This window comes from Pinus tabuliformis, chromosome 1_2 (genome assembly GCF_031772625.1).
Source record: "Pinus tabuliformis cultivar Carrire ecotype Pingquan chromosome 1_2, CPIR1, whole genome shotgun sequence".
In the NCBI taxonomy this organism is placed as follows: domain Eukaryota; kingdom Viridiplantae; phylum Streptophyta; class Pinopsida; order Pinales; family Pinaceae; genus Pinus; species Pinus tabuliformis.
The window spans coordinates 736,604,417-736,622,651 of NC_142298.1; the positions used below are offsets into that span (position 1 = coordinate 736,604,417).

Below are 18,235 nucleotides of genomic sequence, written 5' to 3' on the forward strand. Positions count from 1 at the left end.
AATAATCTGAGGGAAATTACCCTCACTCCCAGCAATCCTGACACTTGACTGCCTCTGAAAAATAAGTCGTCCACCTAGATTTGCGCATCTTCTGTGTCACCATAGCGCAGTCTGCTACACGATCAGCCCGAAACAACTGTAGATTAAGTCGCCCTGCCTGTTGTTGACTGGGAAACCGCTTCTCCAACCCTCTGGAACCTCTACCCAGCCTCTGGAACTGAAAATGTCTTCCTTCCTTAGCAAATCGAACTGCTCTTTGAAGCCTCTGCACAGCTTCCTGGAGAAATTTCAGCCTCTCTCTGCAATGCACTCGTCGGATTTGGAAATATTCCTCTGGCTTCACTGTCCCTGCCCCTCTCTGTCTTTGCTTCCTTCTAGCTCGAACTCTTCCGGTTGTTGCCTCTCAAAAATCGAACTGCCCAAGGAAATCGATCTATGTGTCTCCACAAGTGTGTTCTCCATCTACCCATTGACTTCTTCTTATAATCCTTTGTTGGACCTCCAATGGCTAAGATTAAAACTTAATCAAGGGCCCAGATTAATTCTTTGTCGATCCATGTGAGTTTCTAGATGATTCACACCTTATCTCAATTAATTCTGATTAATTAACCCCTTTTCCTAAGTTTAGACTTAGGAAATAATTAAAAATAGGCTAATAATCTAATTGAGACACTTCTAGGTGGAATTTCCAAAAACAATTTATGGGTTATATGAAACTTCTATGTTTTAGCCTCTCCACAAAGTTTTGAGACTATAACACCTCCGATGCTACAAAAACTAACATTGTTCCCATGCATTAATAACTACATGGAACAAGGTTTGTTTTGCTCTAAATCCATGCATTCAAAGTTGGCTCTCATTCCAAAGGGCTATAGATGAATCACATTAAAGGCAAGGGATGCAAAAGTCTAAATCTCCAAGGCTGACACTTGGCAACTTGAGTATTACCTTCCCATAAGCCCCCTCTCCTCTTCCCTCCTTATGGAATCTTAGCTCCTCTCATGTTCATACAGCCATTGTGGACCATTCTATATTATATTTTGCAGTAACATTTAGAAATTTTGCGAACACCATGGTAATTCCACCATATGATCCTTTGAAGCTTATTTACCACATGTATATTATGCCTATTCATTCAGTAGGTGAGCCTTGGCCTTCATCTTTGCACTAAGAATTCATACAATTTTATTTACAAAATTGACAACATGGGGTCATTATCTTAGTTCACATTCCCCAACTCCCATCTTTACAATCATGCATATACAATTATACATAATCTTCTCCAATGTATTCCAGGGGTCAAAACCTAGGAATTACATGGTTCAAGATGCTGCAACAAATTATTCAATAGGTTTATAATGGAGAGTTCAAATAGTATACTGTCAATCATGTATTCTTTTGCAATGTCATCAATTCATACTATCATTTCTTCTTGTTCATGGTTTGGTTTATAATGGAGAGTTCAAATAGTATACTGTCAATCATGTATTCTTTCGCAATGTCATCAATTCATACTATCATTTCTTCTTGTTCATGGTTTGTTCTCTTATACTCAGGTTTTAACTTTTTGGTTGTCAAGATCTTAAGAAATTTGCATGAACCTCACTAAGGTTCACTACTGCTATTCTTACGACATTTTGATTCTATGATTTGAGAAATCAATTATTCAAAATATGGACAAAATTTTCTAACCTTCTCCTGTGCACTAACAATTCAATCAACCAATCACTCTTCATCTTCTTGGTTACAATTTTATTGCTTGTGATTTTATTGATTGCAACCAATCCTTTGTGGTTTCATTGTGATTTTATTCAAGAGATTGTTGAATGATATTAATACACAAGCAATTATATTATATACTTAGTCAACCCAAAAAATCCTTTCGCTCCATTATAGTGTTTGAAAAGCCCAAACAAGAGCAGCTTTTGCCTCAGTAGTATTCTGATCCAAATTCAGGCATACAGAAAAAAAAAAACTCAGAATTACGTATTATCAATGGCTGAATTCATACAATCAAGATCTTGCTCCACAATATTTATCCAAAAGCTAAATAGTCTTAACGAACAAGATACGAGTATTTAGCATCCCCTGCCATATGACTAAGGCTAAGGTTGCAAGCTCTTCTTGAGAAATTCTGATTCAACTATGGAAGCCCTAACCTTTTGTCCATTTCATGCATGTTCCATAAGGTGCTCTCTCCCCTCTATAAAAGAAACTCAGAGAAAAGCTCCCAAATATTTCCGGACAACTCAAACTCCCTGCTTGTTCTTTTATTTTCTTTCAAGTCATACAGTCATGAATACATCTGTATTGACCACAATTTTAAAAACGTTTCCCATTACAAGTTATTCCAATGGATAATCAAGACTGCCTTGATCGAATACGTAATTCCTAACCTATCCCACATGTTTTGAACACGGATTCAAAACATATATGAACACGATGAGCACTTGCAAATGAAGATCTCAAATATGAATCACCAACTCTCTAGACTAGTTCTGCAAGCACTTCAAAAGAATTTATAAAAGTTCAATAACACAAACCACGATGCAACAAGCGCTGAAGTTAGTGAAAATTGTAAAAGCAGTAAGAAGCAAAAGACACAGAAAATGTTACTCTACGCTTCATGTTTCCAGTCTGAAATTTCTACATATCATCATTGCAGACAAGAAATCCATAACGCTAATATCAGATAAAGATCAAATTAGCCCAGTCAGCAGGAACTCTGAATACTGTAAGCTAAGGAATGAACTCAATAAACATATAAATAGGTTCCTTTCTTCAAGAATTATAGTTTTCAGAGAGCTATGTAGAAAATTGATCAGGTGAATCAAGTGTATGGCACAAACGCCATGAATTTTTCCGCGTTACTTCCATTTTTTTTTAGTAGAATGAATTGAAGACAGCAAAGACACCGTTATGAACTTGAATGAAACAAATATCCCACCGCCTGGAAAACAAAATTAAATCAAGAATAGGATAAGGACATCGAAAACCTTTATGAACTAGTCTCAATTAAGGCCCTGCCATCCAGTCCCCTGATCCAGAAATAACAATTTCCTTTGTAAGAAGCAAATTCCCTGGAAGACGAAATTCCTACGCAGTAATTGAGCTCTTGACTACCAGCGAACAAACGCCACCGTTATCCTGAGATCAAGCCACCGGATGGACAGAATCGGTTACGAGTAGGTGGCAACTGCGAGCCAGTGGTTGCGACTTCAATCCCGGGCCGTCATAAGTAAAGTCACAGAACTGCTCTGCCTGGCAGACAGGCTAGGAAAACGATAAAATAAAGAACGCAACACTCTCTTCTATGTCTGCAAACTCGGAATTCGACAAAAAGGGGCAAGGAAACTGACACGCATATAAAGCGTATAAAGATTCACAACTCCATTAGCTTCGGTGGAAAAGGACACGCACACTTCAGCAAGTCAGAGGCCGCGAAATCCCAAAACATGGTCGAATTGAAGAAGCTTAGGAAGGAAGGAAACAAATACGTACCGGGAGAAGGCGGCGAGATTCGAACCCTGTCCCGCCCAAGCGCCACCCTGTTGGTAGTAGAATTGTTATTAATTCTCCGTTTGTTGCGCAGGAAAGATGCATGATAATGGCGTTTGTCGGATGAGGAAGAAGAAATATGATGACGTGGAGGTGGTGGTGGCGGTGGAAGTAGTGCGCCTGTGCCCGTGTTTACAGTCATGCTTCCGCTGCTGACAGTATGAGCCTGCCGAGGCCATCCACATAATTCCACACAAATCGAATGCTTCCTTCCTTTTTCCTTCTTTACATGCCGAAAAAGTCGTCGAACAGCAAGAAAAACAGAGCTTAATAATTATACAAATCCGGCTTCTTGGACAACAAGGCTGCTATTGAGGGAAAAACAAACAGAAACGGCCATCTCTCTCATTCATTGCGTTCCAGCTAATAATGGGCACCAACAAGTGGGGTCTCACCAATTCAACCATTAACGTTCCAAATGGTCGGTATATATGACCACGTTTAGTCAGTATCTGGAAATTGCCCAAGCTTGTCTACAATTAAACTGGACCTACCTTCTGTTAAAAAAATTATGGATTTACATCAACCAACCAAAGATTTTTTTTCTTCAGTAAATGTGTAATTTTTTATTCTGCTGGCAAAGTGAAGTCATTGCATTTTCTTTTCCATTCCATAATCGATTAAAAGCTCTGAGCGTGATCGAAGTGATGTGAACATGCCAGATTTGGTTTGGTAGATATAAATACATGACATAACGACTGGATTGGTTTGGTAAAGATAAATAAATGGTATGACTTTAGTGCATGAAGACAATATTAATTATTTAAGGTATCTTGATTGGTGAAGTTGCTTTGATTTCAATTAGTATTATACTAATAATAGAATTTATTGGATAATTATTATTGAAATGTGTTTTTTAATAAAGTAGGAGTATTATTAGAATATTCTTAAGATTTATGGTATTATATTATAAATTTAAATCTCATTAAAATTATATTTATATTAATGTATTTTATAAGTTTAAAATTTCTTAAAATGTATATTTATATTAGAATTATTTAAAAGTAAATTGATGTGGAAGTATTTGGCTTAGAAATATCATTGTATTTTAGTAGATATAGGGGTATTGTGTTTTAAGGAAATTGGTTACTTGAGTATTAAATTAATGCAATAATTAAGGGCTTTCAAGTAAGTTGGTAAGAGATATTTAGAATAGGAATTAATTAGATATTGTGAGGATATTTGTAAATGTTCTCGAATGTAGGAGAACATGAGGAATGATGAGTGATTAGTGATGTTTGAGAGATTTTGAAATATTGTAAATCCTAGATTAGGAATTGGTTTCATGATTTTGGGGATTAAAGAGAATCCTTAGGATTTAGTTAAGTTGTTGAGATCCTCAAGGGATCATTGAGAGATTTTAGGACTTGATGAGTAGATTAAGGATCTGAACCAGGAAATGGGTTACAGAACCTTTTGTATAAATGTAAGCCTAAAAGGCATAGAAGAGGGTTAGCTAGCTAGGAGTTAGTAAGTGAGTTAGTTAGAGAGCTACGAGCAGATAGAGTGAAGTAGTGTCAAAAGGCCACTGATATAGAAGATCAGGCCGAGAAGGAATTCAGTGTGTAAATATTTACCTATTAATACAAAAAGCGTAATTTCTGAGTTTGTGTGGATTGTATTGTATAATTGAATTATAAAATATGCATAGTATCAGAGTATTTGCATAGCACAAGTGTGTAGGGAATTCAAAAAGAATCCGAGAGAGAAGAAGTACAGAGAGGAGTGTTATGGGCTTGCACACAGTCAGTATGGGAGAAACCCTTTAATGTTACAGCGAAGGTATAACTGTAAGGTTTCCTAAAAACCTAAGGATTTACGAAGGTGCGAAGGAGTGAAGTAACGGAGTTGAAGATCGGGATCAAAGCAATTGAAGACCGTAAGGCGAGAATAAATACACAGACAGAGAAGCGAGAAGACTATTACATGGTGAGATGCAGAAGAATGTAGTAGTGAAGCACAGTCGTTGGATCAATCAGATCAACGAACGAGAGTGAGGGAGATAGACGGCTAGGATTAAGTCGTGCAAAGTAAAGTCAAGAAATGAAAAGATCAGATGAAGCCACGTGTTAATGGATGCGGGGTAGTATTCGCAAAGGGTAAGCGGTATCTCGCGCGCCCTAAAAGTGGTAACCGGTATTCTATAATTTCACGCGATTACCCTGAGGGGTTGACATGTAGCACACGATGGAAAGAGAAAACCACTTTTCTCGCACGCTCTCGATCTAATAACGATCGTGCAAGTATCTGTGCTAGATTGCGCGATAGCTGTTGGATCTAACGAGACAGATCAACGGTGGAGATTGGCCAAGCTAGTTGGCAATTGGGTGACGCGATAACCGTCGGATTAAGGAAGGAAATCAATGGCGGAGGTTGAATGCGCTAAAGAGAGCATTGATATATGTGCAAAGGTTTGTGGAATGGCGAAAAGGTAAGGTTTCAGTGTGGGTTATGAAATATTTCTATTATACAAGAGTTATAATTGAAATGAGCGAAATAAATGTATTATGGTTAATGTTGGGTTAAACTGAAACCATAGTTAAAAGTGTGCTATTGATATGTGCGGGTAATAAGAATTAACCAAAGATTACGAAGGGTTGTATAAGGTTCCGCTCAAAGGTTTATAAAGGTCCAAACTTTGGATAGTTAATCAAACGTTTCCGCATAGAGTTTAATTAAGAGCATTAAACCTTGGTTTAAAAAGGTTTTACCAAGTAAGGAATTTTAAATTTCCTGGGACATGTATATGAGATGCAATTTTATTTGCATACTGTGGGTATATGCTGCTTAGGCTGCATCATTAAGTATATGCAGCTTAGGCTGGCATCATAAATTATATTTTTTTTACTTATTTATCTATTTATTAATAACTAGTTAAGATATTTTATTCTTTTATCTTGTTGGACAATCTTGTACTTTCTTTTATATAAGTTTTTCGCTTTTCAAACCCCATTACAATGATGCCTTCCTTGGTGACAACCCCCTACTGATTGTAATATGCTCATTGAGCATCATATTATTTTGTACACTGTTAGGGATGTATTTAAAGATAAAAGGCTAGTGCAGGCTTGTTTCTTCCGTGAGTCATGATAATCTACTTGGTTGATCCTACAAGTAGTCATATGCTTGTCCCAAAGATTAATTCATACATGTAAGTATGAACTAATTCAAATTATGAATATATAGTATTTCTCATACAAAAAAAGATTTACTTGTTGTAGAGAAACATTATTTGGTAATTTATGTTTCTTTATATAGATATTCCCTAATCTAGATTATGTGTTTTTTAACTATTTTTGCTTTTTGTATTTGTATATATAAAGTGTATTTAGCTTATAATAATATATCAATTAGCAAAGCATACAAATTTTATCTTTACCAATTTCAAATCTTACTAATATAAAATTCTCTATATATCATGTCAAACTCTCTTCAATATATAAATAGCTTATACAAATCTATAGCAAAGTTGTTCAATTACTTACACATAAAAATTTTTATCAATAAAACAATAATAAATAAATAAATTCCATATATAAAACATGAATCTTCATTTCACTAATTAGAATCCATAACATATATTAAATCATTAAAAGAAAATTATTATATATGAAAGTTAAATTTTAATATTTAAAAATTATATAATTATTTTATTTTTAAATCCACTTGTATCATATATTATTTTTTATTATATACAAGTTAAATTTTAATATTTTAAAATTTATATAATTATTTTGTTTTTAAATCCATTTTTATATATATATATATATATATATATATATATATAATTTTACTAATTTTAATGATATATAAATTTGAAAAATAAACCAATTAAATTTTCTCAAAAATAAAATTATTACCATTTAAAAAACATACAACATCAAAATTTCATATGATACTTCACTATCCACCCACATAGCCATGGTCAAGATGTACCTTTTCATTTCTTGAAGGTGAAGGTTTATAATTATGGACATGGCAACAACATTAAATGACAAAACCAAAAGCACTTGACTTGTCATAACATATTGTCATGTGAACGTCACGATTGAATTCGTTATTGCATGTGAAAGTGGGAACTATTGCAGCAATGTGACACAATAGAAAAGTCGATGGCGACTTTGATGGGTTAAGCTCCAACACATGATCCATGCATTCACACGTTTTTGGGCTATGTTGTTTCTATTTTGTATAACTATTTTGACATCATTATGGTTGTGTTATAATGGTAGATTAAATTAAATAATAATGAATAAATATAATATTGATTTAATTAAGTTTAAAGTATTAATATAAATAATAAATTGATATAATTTTTAAAATATATATAAGTAAAAATTTAACAAATCAAATTAAATAATTTAGTATGGGATGTTGTATTGGATAGGGGGAGATGTTGTAGAATAATAATGAGAGAACATAATATTGACTTAATTAAAAAAGTAATAATATAAAGAATAAATTGATTTTGTTTCTAGATTGTTACATATTAAACACATATATGCACACATAAATACTAATGTGATAAATCAAAACAAGCAATCGAAGCTCATTTAGATCTTAGATGGAGTGCTTCTCGAGACACGGAGGGGGGTGAGAGTGGGGGCGGTGGTCGGTATGTAGGCTACCATCATCCTACTTGGCCAAAGGACTAAGGGATATGGCAGCACACCCCCCGTGGTAGGTAAATAAGATGGTATTACTCCAAAGTTACATGTCGACCGTCACTTGAAGCATTAACAGTCTGAGCATCTTGCACTCAAGCCTTGATTGTAATTCATGCAAACACTCTATTAGTCGAGACTCCACTTGTGCAGAGTACCAACCGTGTAAATTATGGCTAAGGATCTATGCATTCTCGCCCAGACCCAGCCCCAGCCCAACTTCAAAGAAGATGGTAACCAACACAACTAACTTGTCTCACCGGTGGTAGCCTATGGAAGCTCCAATTTCCATTCTTCGTTGCCCTACTCCTTCGCTCTTCGGCTTGGAAAAATCGGCATCACCCATTGTGAAACTACCAATTCAATGGATGAAAGGAGACTTCAAGTTCCCTCTGTTGTTAGAAACCCAAAACCTATGTGTGTTGTCGGATTTTTAGCTGAGGTTTGATGACAGTGAGATCGAGGGGGGGCTTTGCCCCTCCCTACGATGAGGACACTGCTTTTCGGGCATTAGTTTCGTCGCTAAAGAATAACCCTCACCCCAAGGAACAACAGACCAAGTTCGTGAAGAAGGCAGAGAACGCTCATGTCGTTGTCCTACCTATGAGCTTTTGAAGAACCTCCTTGACATTCTCTGACAAAGCTATAGTCGAAAAGTTCATGGGCATGTGGCCCTCTCCAAATTCCGTAGAGCAGTGGGTTGACAAACACTAGAAACCCATAATGAAAGGGAATTTGAGTGTTTATGTTGTGGGCAATGACTTTTTCACTATGTTTTTCGAATACAAGGAGGATCAGCATATAGTGTTTAGAAACATACAATTTTTTTGGGTCCAAAGGCAAGTACTTGAATGCTTGGTCCTTGGACTTTAACCCGGATGAAGATATTCCAATTGTTGTGCTTGCTTGGATCAAACTTACGCTCTTGCCTCTTTCCTATTGGAGCAATGAGTGCTTGAAGGCTATTGGGAATGTAGGTAGATTTCTTAACCGAGCCGAGCCAAAAGGCCAACAATTTACCTGTGCTAAAATCTACGTTGAATTAGACCTTGAGAAAGGTTTTCCCTCGAAGACCATTTCAACTCAAGGTGAATGGAGCTTCATGCAAACGTTGGACTATGATCAGCTTCCCTTCAAGTGTAAAAGATGTCATGAATATGGGAATTATGCTCGTGACTGCAAGAAGAATAAGAGTGGAAATGGCAAAGGGTCGGCCCCTTCTCAGAATGAACAATGGCACAATGAAAAATGGGTGCCTCCAAAGGGAAGAGCGGAGCTAAAAATTCCAAAACATTTACTCACAATGTTGCCTCAACGTCTACAAATCCATTTGAAATTTTGTCACAGTAAGGGAAAGAGCAATCAAAACTAGTGGTTGGTGCAGAAGAGCTAGCCTCTGAGGAAGAAATAGGAAGAAATAGGAGAAGAAGAAGATGGGGAGTGTCGTGAGGAAGAACCAGCGAAGGAAATGAATACTGAAAATAATGTTCAAACTAAGGTTCAACATAATGTCACTACTCCTCCATCCTCGACAAGAAATGGCAAAGGCTTTGAAGGTGTAACCCCAGATCTCCAGGTGATAGACAAAGGAGCAGGCAAAGTCCTCACGAGGAGTGCCAAAAAGAGACTAAATTGGGCAAGTGATTCTTCCAGCCTAGAAATGGAAAACCACATAGCCAAAGGAAGGCCCCTCAATAAAGAAGCAAGGGAAGCAAAAGTGGGATAAAATATTAAGATGGGAAATCAGCCTCAGATTACTTAGATTCTTAAGAATGTGAGTAACAAGGAAATAGTGAATGCCAAATCTGGAGAAGGTAATTCAAAAGCCTCTATGTTAAGACGAAAGTAACTTCTTGGAATATAAGGGGATTGGGAAAACTCATCAAATCACAGACATTAAAATATTTGATAAGACTGGAAAATCCTTAGGTTATGTTCTTGCAAGAAACTAAGCTAGCTAATGAAGATGTCTTAATATTATCTAGGTCCTTTTAGAGGGAATAGTTTTGGTATTGCTCAAAGCTCCTACAGAGCCTTTGGAGGATTGAGCACCTTTTGATTTAATTCTTGTTTTTCATTAAAGACCAACTCCAAATCAAAATTTTGAGTCGCGCCAAATAAGAAGATAAAAACACAAAAAGAAGTTCTTTCATTTGTTAATATTTATGCTCTGTTGAATTATTGTGAGAAAGAGGAATTTTGGGACTCCCTAATCAGGTTAAAGGAAGAGCAGTGGCACATTTAAACTATAATTAGTGGGGATTTTAACATTGTTATCCTCTCATCTAACAAATGTGGTGAATCTATTGTCGCAGATCCCTTCCAAGATAGGATGGTGTAAAACCCTCCTCCCACATCTACCCAAGTAACTGGCCAATCAGGATAAACATGTGATGAGAAGTTACTATGATATGATTTGACTCCCTATGTATCAGTTAAGGAAGTGGAACTAGCGGAACACATCACACAGACCTTCCACATCAACAACAGAACTCCTAGGAGCCATCACATCCACTCAAGTAACCAACCCTTGAGACCAACTGAAGTTGTAGTGCATCAAACCCCTGGACGCTCCCTTGATATGGACAAGGGTGCGTCTGGGAGGCTCCAGAAGCTCCCCTAGCAAGGGAAAGTGAGCTTCTGGGGACCTTTTTCCCTAATGTTGTGCTTGCGACTCCAAGATTTGTGTCATTTTTTTAGGCCCAGGTCATTGCCCAGAACTCAATGATAGGTTCAGAAATGAAATTTCACAACGGAACAAAGATACATTTGCAAAAACATCAACAAGGACTAGACTGGACCCCTACTAGCCATGACAAGCATTTCATCAAACATGTCACAAACATGAAAGCTACAAGTCTTAACAACAGAACTAAGCATAGGGGTCTCATACTTATCTAAAATCACTAAGAAGCATTGATGCCTCAACACATTAGCTGCAATTTCATCTATTAGGCCATAGATACATTATTCATTCATTTACAAGTAAAAACATGATATGAGCCAAACATCATGACAGTCATAAAACTCATTCATAACCAACATATAAACATCAGAGATGCTAAGCATAGAAAAGCCATATAAGCCACATAACAATAAGCATATTTACCCATCAATACCATAGGAAAGAGCTTTTATTGCCACAAGCAAAATGCAACCAAGTTTGGGACTTCCATGTACCACCCGACCATAGACATGGTTGAGCCAAATATCTCTTCAGTCAGTCACCCCCATGCCATATTCCAAGCATGAATGTGGGATCTCATGGAACAATCCATCAAAACTGAACCAGGGCTTCCAGAGGCCAAACCACCTCAACCCATCAAATAGTGATTCCACCTCATGGTCAGACATCACAAACCATCACCAGATTGGTCTCTACCCAAGCCTTCCAGGGCTCTAGAGCATTTGTTCCAACCAAGGCTTCCAGGACTAGTAACTCAACCCACAACTGTAGTGGAGCTTCGAGAGCATTTGTCCAACTAGAGCTTCCAGGACTAGTAACTCAACCCACCAAGGGCTTCCAGAGCGTTTTTCCAACCAAGGCTTCCAGGACAAGTAACTCAACCCAAGTTTTTATAGGGCTTCCAGAGCATTTCTCCAACCAAGGCTTCTGGGAACTAGTAACTCAACCCAAGTTGAAGGAAACATCAAAACCAACCAGAAAAATAAAGAAATGAACCCACAACACCATGGATGTCCCGAAAATGGCAAGGCTAGGAAAATCCACTGTCAATCCAGGCAATCCTCCATGCCAATGACAGATCATGACCAATAAACCACATGCATATGTCATGCATGCCAAAACTAGTGAGGAAAACATACATGCAACTCGATCACTGCAAATAAAACCCGTTGTAGTTGTTGATCCTGATGTCCACTTGCATTTTCCTCCTCTTCCTTTGCCTTCTTGCTCCAAGCATCCAAGTATGCGACACTCTCCAAGAGTGCTCCAAGAAAACTCTAAGTGTCCAAGAGTATGAGAGAAAGAGAATAGAATGAGATTTCCAAAACTGAACTGACAAAAAGCAACCCAGTGATCCTAAGAAGCCTTTTTATCAAAGAGGCCTCTATTTTTCTTCATTTTTCCATTATTTTCCTTCATTTTCCTCCTCACATGCAACTTGTGACCTTTCACCTCCATTTTCTCCTAATTTCCATTATTTTCATAAATAGATGTGTCAAAATGCCACTTTGCCTTTCCAAAGCCTTTGTCATTGCCTTTGCCAATTTCCTTAGCCATTAATAAATCACAAGTGATTTTGCCCAACATTCAACTTGGAATATGTGTCCCATGACCTTGGTAAATATTTTGCCTTTATTAACTTTTACATGGATTTTTGACGAGAGTTGTTACAAATGGAAGACCTTCTCTCTTAATGGGACCTGCTAGACATTTCTCCAAAGAAAGGAAAGTACATGTGGTCCTATAGGAGAAGTGAAGTGAAGCACATTGCGACCAGATTGGATAGGTTCCTTATTCACACTAATTGGTTGGTGAAAGGTATTGAATGTTCTTCATCAATTCTAGCATAAGGAGACTTATTCCATCGACCTATCAAACTTAGCATTGATCCTCCTGAGGACTTGGGAACAATATCATTTCATTTCAAGCTCGGGTGGCTTCAAAAAGGAGTAATCGAATTAATCCACCAAGCCTGATCTCCACCGTTTGTGTGGGAGTCCAAGTTGAAAATGGTGAAGCACGCTCTTCGTTCTTGGACAAAGCTCAACTTTAAGCCCCCGGGGCAAGAAAAGTCAAACTTATTAGACATATTAAGAGTCACCAAGCTCAAATGGAAAATGAAATTGTGCCAGAGAGACATATTGAAACAGAAAAATAAATAAGCAAGCAAATCTACCTTCTTAGCAAGAAAGAAGAAGAATATTGGTGCTTGAATTCAAGGAGTCTTTAGCTTAGGGTTGGGGATAGAAACACATCCTTTTTCTACAAGCAAGCCAAAATGAGGGAGATTATAAATCAAGTTAAAGAAATCGCCTTGGAGGGCCAGTCAAAATTATCATCCTTTCTCGAAATCAAGTAAGAAGCATTCAATTTTTGTGGGAAGTTTTACGTCGAGGACAAGGAAAATGATCCAGATGAGGTTCAATCCTTTTTTGGCCTAACCTCAATTGTTATAGATTCGGAAAATCACCTTCTCATATGGTCAATTGAAGAAGAAGGTCATAGAGGCAATTTGGTCTCTTGATCCGGACAAAGCTCTTGGTCCAGACAATTTTTCCATTAATTTTTTCAAATTCTTTTGGGCTCTAAGAAAGAAATATCTCCTTCAAATGTTGAACTCCTCTAAAACAAAAATGAAACTGGGAGGGAACACAAACTCCTCCTTCCTTGCCTTAATCCGAAAAGAGGCCAAGCATATCTCCTTCTCCCATTTCAAACTTACTTCCCTCTACAATTCAGCATATAAGATCTTGAAAAAATTGATAGCCAATAGGTTAAGGAAGATCCTCCTAGCAATAATCCTGGAGAACCAAGGAGGATTTATGAAGCACAGACAGATCCTAGACAATGTCATTTTAGTCCAAGAGGCGATCCACTCCAACAAACAGAGCATTGAGCCACTTATGGTTATTAAATTGGATATAGAGAATGATTTTGATAGAGTTCATCATTCTTATTTGTTCTCAGTCATGGAAAAGTTAGGTTTTTGTGAAGAATTTATAGATTGGATAAGAGCTTGTGTGGGAAGTCCCTGGATCGCTCCCTTATTAAACAGTTGCCCTTACAACTTCTTTCCAATTTCAAGGTGATTGAGACAAGGTTGTCCCCACTCCCCTCTTTTATATTTAATAGTGGCAGAAAGTGTAAGCAGAAATATGGAGCTTTCTAGGGTTGATGGCAAGCTAAGGGGTCTAAGCATAGCTAGAAATACAAAGCATATAAATCACTCCCAATTACTCTGTGGCATGCTCCTATTGGGATGCGCTTCCAGGCAAATTGGAATGAGATTTAAATAGATTTTAGGTAAATATTTGAATCTCTCTAGGGGCCTTGTCAACAACAAGAAGAGTCAATTATTCAGATGGAACAACCATACTTCTATCCTATAGGAGATCTCCAAGGTCCTTGAATTTCCCTTATAGACTAAGTGGCATCTTTTCAAGTATCTCAGAATTCCAATATCTCTAGGCGCTGCAAATATGGATAGTTGGATTGATACTCTCAACAAATTCAAAAAGAAAATTCAAGCATGGGGAGGGCAATGGTTAACCATTGTTGGTCGAGTGAAATTGGTTAAATATATCTGATCATCTCTCCCTTTATGTCTCTATTTTGGTTTACTAGCCCCAAAATCTATGATTACACAAATGAGTATTATGATCCAGAAGTTATTATGGAAAGGAGGAATAAAGAATGAAAAAAAAAATTCACTTGGTCCAATGGAGCACAGTTCACTTTCCAAAAGCAAATGGTTGTTTAGTAGTGAAAGGCCCCTTGCTTATGAATCTAACTATTGGACAAAAAATTATTTGAAGCCTTATATAAGACACAAAGGAATGGTGGAAATCAGCTTTTGTGAGGAAATACTTCAATAAAAATCACCTGTTACAAGCTTAAACAATACAGTGGACTGACCCGTATCAACATTTGAAAGGATAACTTTTTTCTAAATGGTCGTTTGGGAAATCAAGATGATCTCAGAGATCTGAATGCCTAGAGGCAAGAGAAGGGACTCTCTAAATTGAAAGATATATCTATTTAGAATGGTCAAGGCGATTGGAAAAGATGGTTAAGACTTGTGTTGCCACGACAACTTAGACCTCAATGGGACAAAATGATCAGTATGTTAAAAGGTATGGCTCCTATTTCTTCCTCATTGCAAGATCGTCGCTCTTGGTCATTAAGTCCTCGTCATAAATATTATGTCAAGCTGGGATATTCTCATTTAATTAAGTGTATCCCCCACCCTCCCCCTTGTAGTCTATGGTCAAAAATTTGGAGCAAAGATGTTGTTCCAAAAATCAACACTTTTTGTTGGTCTCTCGCTCATCAAAAAATCCTCACTACTGAAAATCTTAGGAAACGAAACATTCATGGTCCTTCCATATGTGTATTATGCCATAGTTACGAGGAAAATATTCCCCATTTGTTTCAGCTTTGCCCTTTCTCCTTAAAGGTCTCGATGTTAGCATTCACCCTTGTCTCTTCTATTATCTACATTCTGGCTTCATGGGAGGACATGTTTGAAAAATGGAAATCTAATTACCCATGGTGTTGGAAAGTCTCTTCATTGCCAATTCGTTATTGGACAACCCTCTCGAAGTTCTTGTGTTGGTCCATCTCGGTAGTGAGGAACAAAGCTACCTTTAAGAACAAAATGTTATCTCCTCGGACAGTCACTTCTAAAGCATCTTCAATTCTTTTTGAGGCAATATATGATAAAAGTTTCAATGAAAGAGAAATCAAGGATTTAATTAGAAAGAGAGTAAATGGATTAAGGTTGATAAAATCACTCCTTCCTCCATTTACATGCTCCAACAAACTAGGTGTATGGTTCCATGTATCAAGCCCAGTGAATTGGAATTCCTCAATTGGATATTAAAGAGATCCTCGTTCTCTCTCTTTTTTGATGGGGCCTCAAGAGGAAATCTAGGGGAGGCAAGAGCTGGAGGGGTTTTATATAGCCCCGATGGAAAATTAGTATCACTACAAGAAATTCTCAATTTGATTTTTCCTTGATTAAATTGAGGAAAATTGAATTTTCACATCAACAGACAACTTGGATGCAGTTAACTCGTGTGACATGGCTTGTGTCTGTTAAACACACATGGACAGCAGCACGGTGGAAGCCGAAGGCAGGGTCAAACCAGTAACCTGTTAAAATACATGGGCAGCAGCTATTGAGAATTGATAATTGAGAATTGATATTATATTCCGGAAAATCTATTGAGAATTGATATTATATTCCAGAAAATACATGGGCAGCAGCACGGTGGAAGCCGAAGGCAGGGTCAAACCAGTAACCTGTTAAAATCAATTTTCGGTTTTTACGCTTGACAATGACTAATTTTGCAATTCTTTCTTCGGGTTGAATAACTTCTAGATGAGACGTTGTTTTCTCAGAACTGCAGGGTTTGCAATACCAATTATCTGTTTTTAGGGTTTTCTCTAACAAGGTTAAACTGGGTTTCAGTGTGTTTTATGATTAATTTTTCATGTTCACGTAGGCAATAGAGAATGCTCGTAAATATGGAATGTTATCTGATCCGGAATTAAATGGGCACGGGTACTATGAGAGCAGTCAGAAATTTGGGGGTTGTTTGATATTTTGCTCCATATAACGCATCTTTAACTTCCTAGTCATAGCATTCGTTTAAAAACTCTTGGATTTCCGCGACCTGGTTCTTAAACTACAGTTTTAGCCGGCAAGGATATTTGCTATCCTCCCGACAAAACAAGAGGCTGTTTATGACGTTCAATAGATGAATGATTGATGTTGTGTACTTACAATTGTTCAGAAGGCTCTGTGCTGATTGGTCTGTTGGAATTTTGGAGTGAACGAGTATTTGAAGGATCCAAGCAAGTTTGCAGTTGCTTCTGCTCCAGTGTAGCATTGTATTTAAAACTCATTATAGTGCATTGATTCCTTGATTCCACTGCTGCATAAAGATTTTGGTGAGCTGATTGTAATCTTTTATATTGCACACTGATCATTTGCTGACATTTATAAAGGATATTGCTGTGTACTGTGAGTAGATATTACTTTTCTGCATTGAGTAGTAGTTGTGATCAGTGTTTTAAGGTGTAAATCAGACATTGAAGGAAAAAAATGGCCAGAACCAGTGAAGTATTACAGTTCCTTAAAACTCTGATATTATCTACTGTTGATGACACATTACAAATCAGCAAAGGATCTCTCTCAGAAATTCAGACATGTCTACAAAATGCACAGGAAAAGATCGATTTTTTGCAGCTTGAATCACAGTTACAGCAAGAAGAGCTACATCAAAATAGACACCATTCTGAACCTGTTTTTGTTCAGAACATTGAGACAACCACCCATCAACAGCATGTTATACAGTTCATTCAAATAAAGCAGCAGTTGTATATGCAGATGCAAAAACTCAGTCTGCACTTCCCAAGCCCATCATCAGACCTTGGGAACAACTTGTCCACAACAAGCACAGAATTGGTCTTGGATATGACAAGGACTTGTCCTTTCATATTCCAAACTATGCCAAGCCCATTCAGTTTCAGAGTGCTGGATTCATTCATGACAGTTCACCTGCTCCTCATGACAGTTCAGCTTCAGCTGTTCCAGACTCTGCCCCTCTTCCACAGCAACAACAACAACAACAACCACAGATCGTGAAATGCCAACACTGTGACCGAGTTGGCCATTTGAAAGATCACTGTTTTGATCTTCATCCATGTAAGCACTGTCATAAAACTAGCCATTCTTCACACAGATGCTTCAGAAACAAACGTCCTGCAAGAACAAAGATTCATCTTGGATGGATCGCTTCTTGGCAATGGGCATCAACAGCCAAGAAGATATTCCAAACACATGTCAGAACTTGTTCTAGAATATTGAACAGTCTTGCAATTGAGTTTTCTCCATCTTCTCACCTTGTATCTGACAGGGGGGGAAATGATGGTCATCTACAAGCTTCAAAGTCACATCAAGCGAGCCTGAGCCACAACCTGCCACACCAGTTTCAGAGTTGTAGCCAGAGACAAAGATGTCCGTGAACAAAATTGAGAACACTTCCTCTAGCAGAAGACTCCAGCTTCTTGCCAGTTTTGGAAGAGTTCCAGGAATTGCATTAAGCATTCCAGAGTTGTTGGTCATCCTTAAACCATCACAGGTGAGACCTCCCTTTTATGGTTGAAGGTTTCCCTCTTTAAAACAATAGGATCACTTCCTCTAGCAGAAAACTTAAGTTTCTTGCCAGTTTTGGAAGAGTTCCGGGAACTGCACTAAGCGTTCCAGTGTTGGTGGTCATCCTTAAACCACCGCCCTTTATACCAACATTTCACAGAGCAC

The 18,235-nt window shown here is 37.5% G+C and overlaps 1 protein-coding gene across 5 annotated transcripts in view; it reads right to left on the bottom strand.

Moving 5' to 3' along the window:
- LOC149207875 (uncharacterized) overlaps positions 1–18,235 on the bottom strand; it is a 277,903-nt gene that overhangs the window by 184,672 nt on the left and 74,996 nt on the right. Inside the window, exons 1-2 of one of the 5 annotated variants that reach the window (XM_089395876.1) lie at positions 3,502–3,606; positions 2,997–3,147 (exon numbers count right to left, since the gene is read on the bottom strand). The exons of 1 other annotated variant lie outside the window; for it this stretch is intronic. Coding sequence is in view for 2 of the 4 variants with exons in the window: in XM_089395873.1 (XP_089251999.1) it covers positions 3,502–3,700 (199 nt within the window). In the remaining 2 variants the exon portion in view is untranslated. Of the gene's footprint in view, positions 1–2,996; positions 3,262–3,501; positions 3,946–18,235 lie in introns of those variants that run through there. 3 more of the 5 variants (XM_089395874.1, XM_089395873.1, XM_089395877.1) reach the window with 3 other exon arrangements.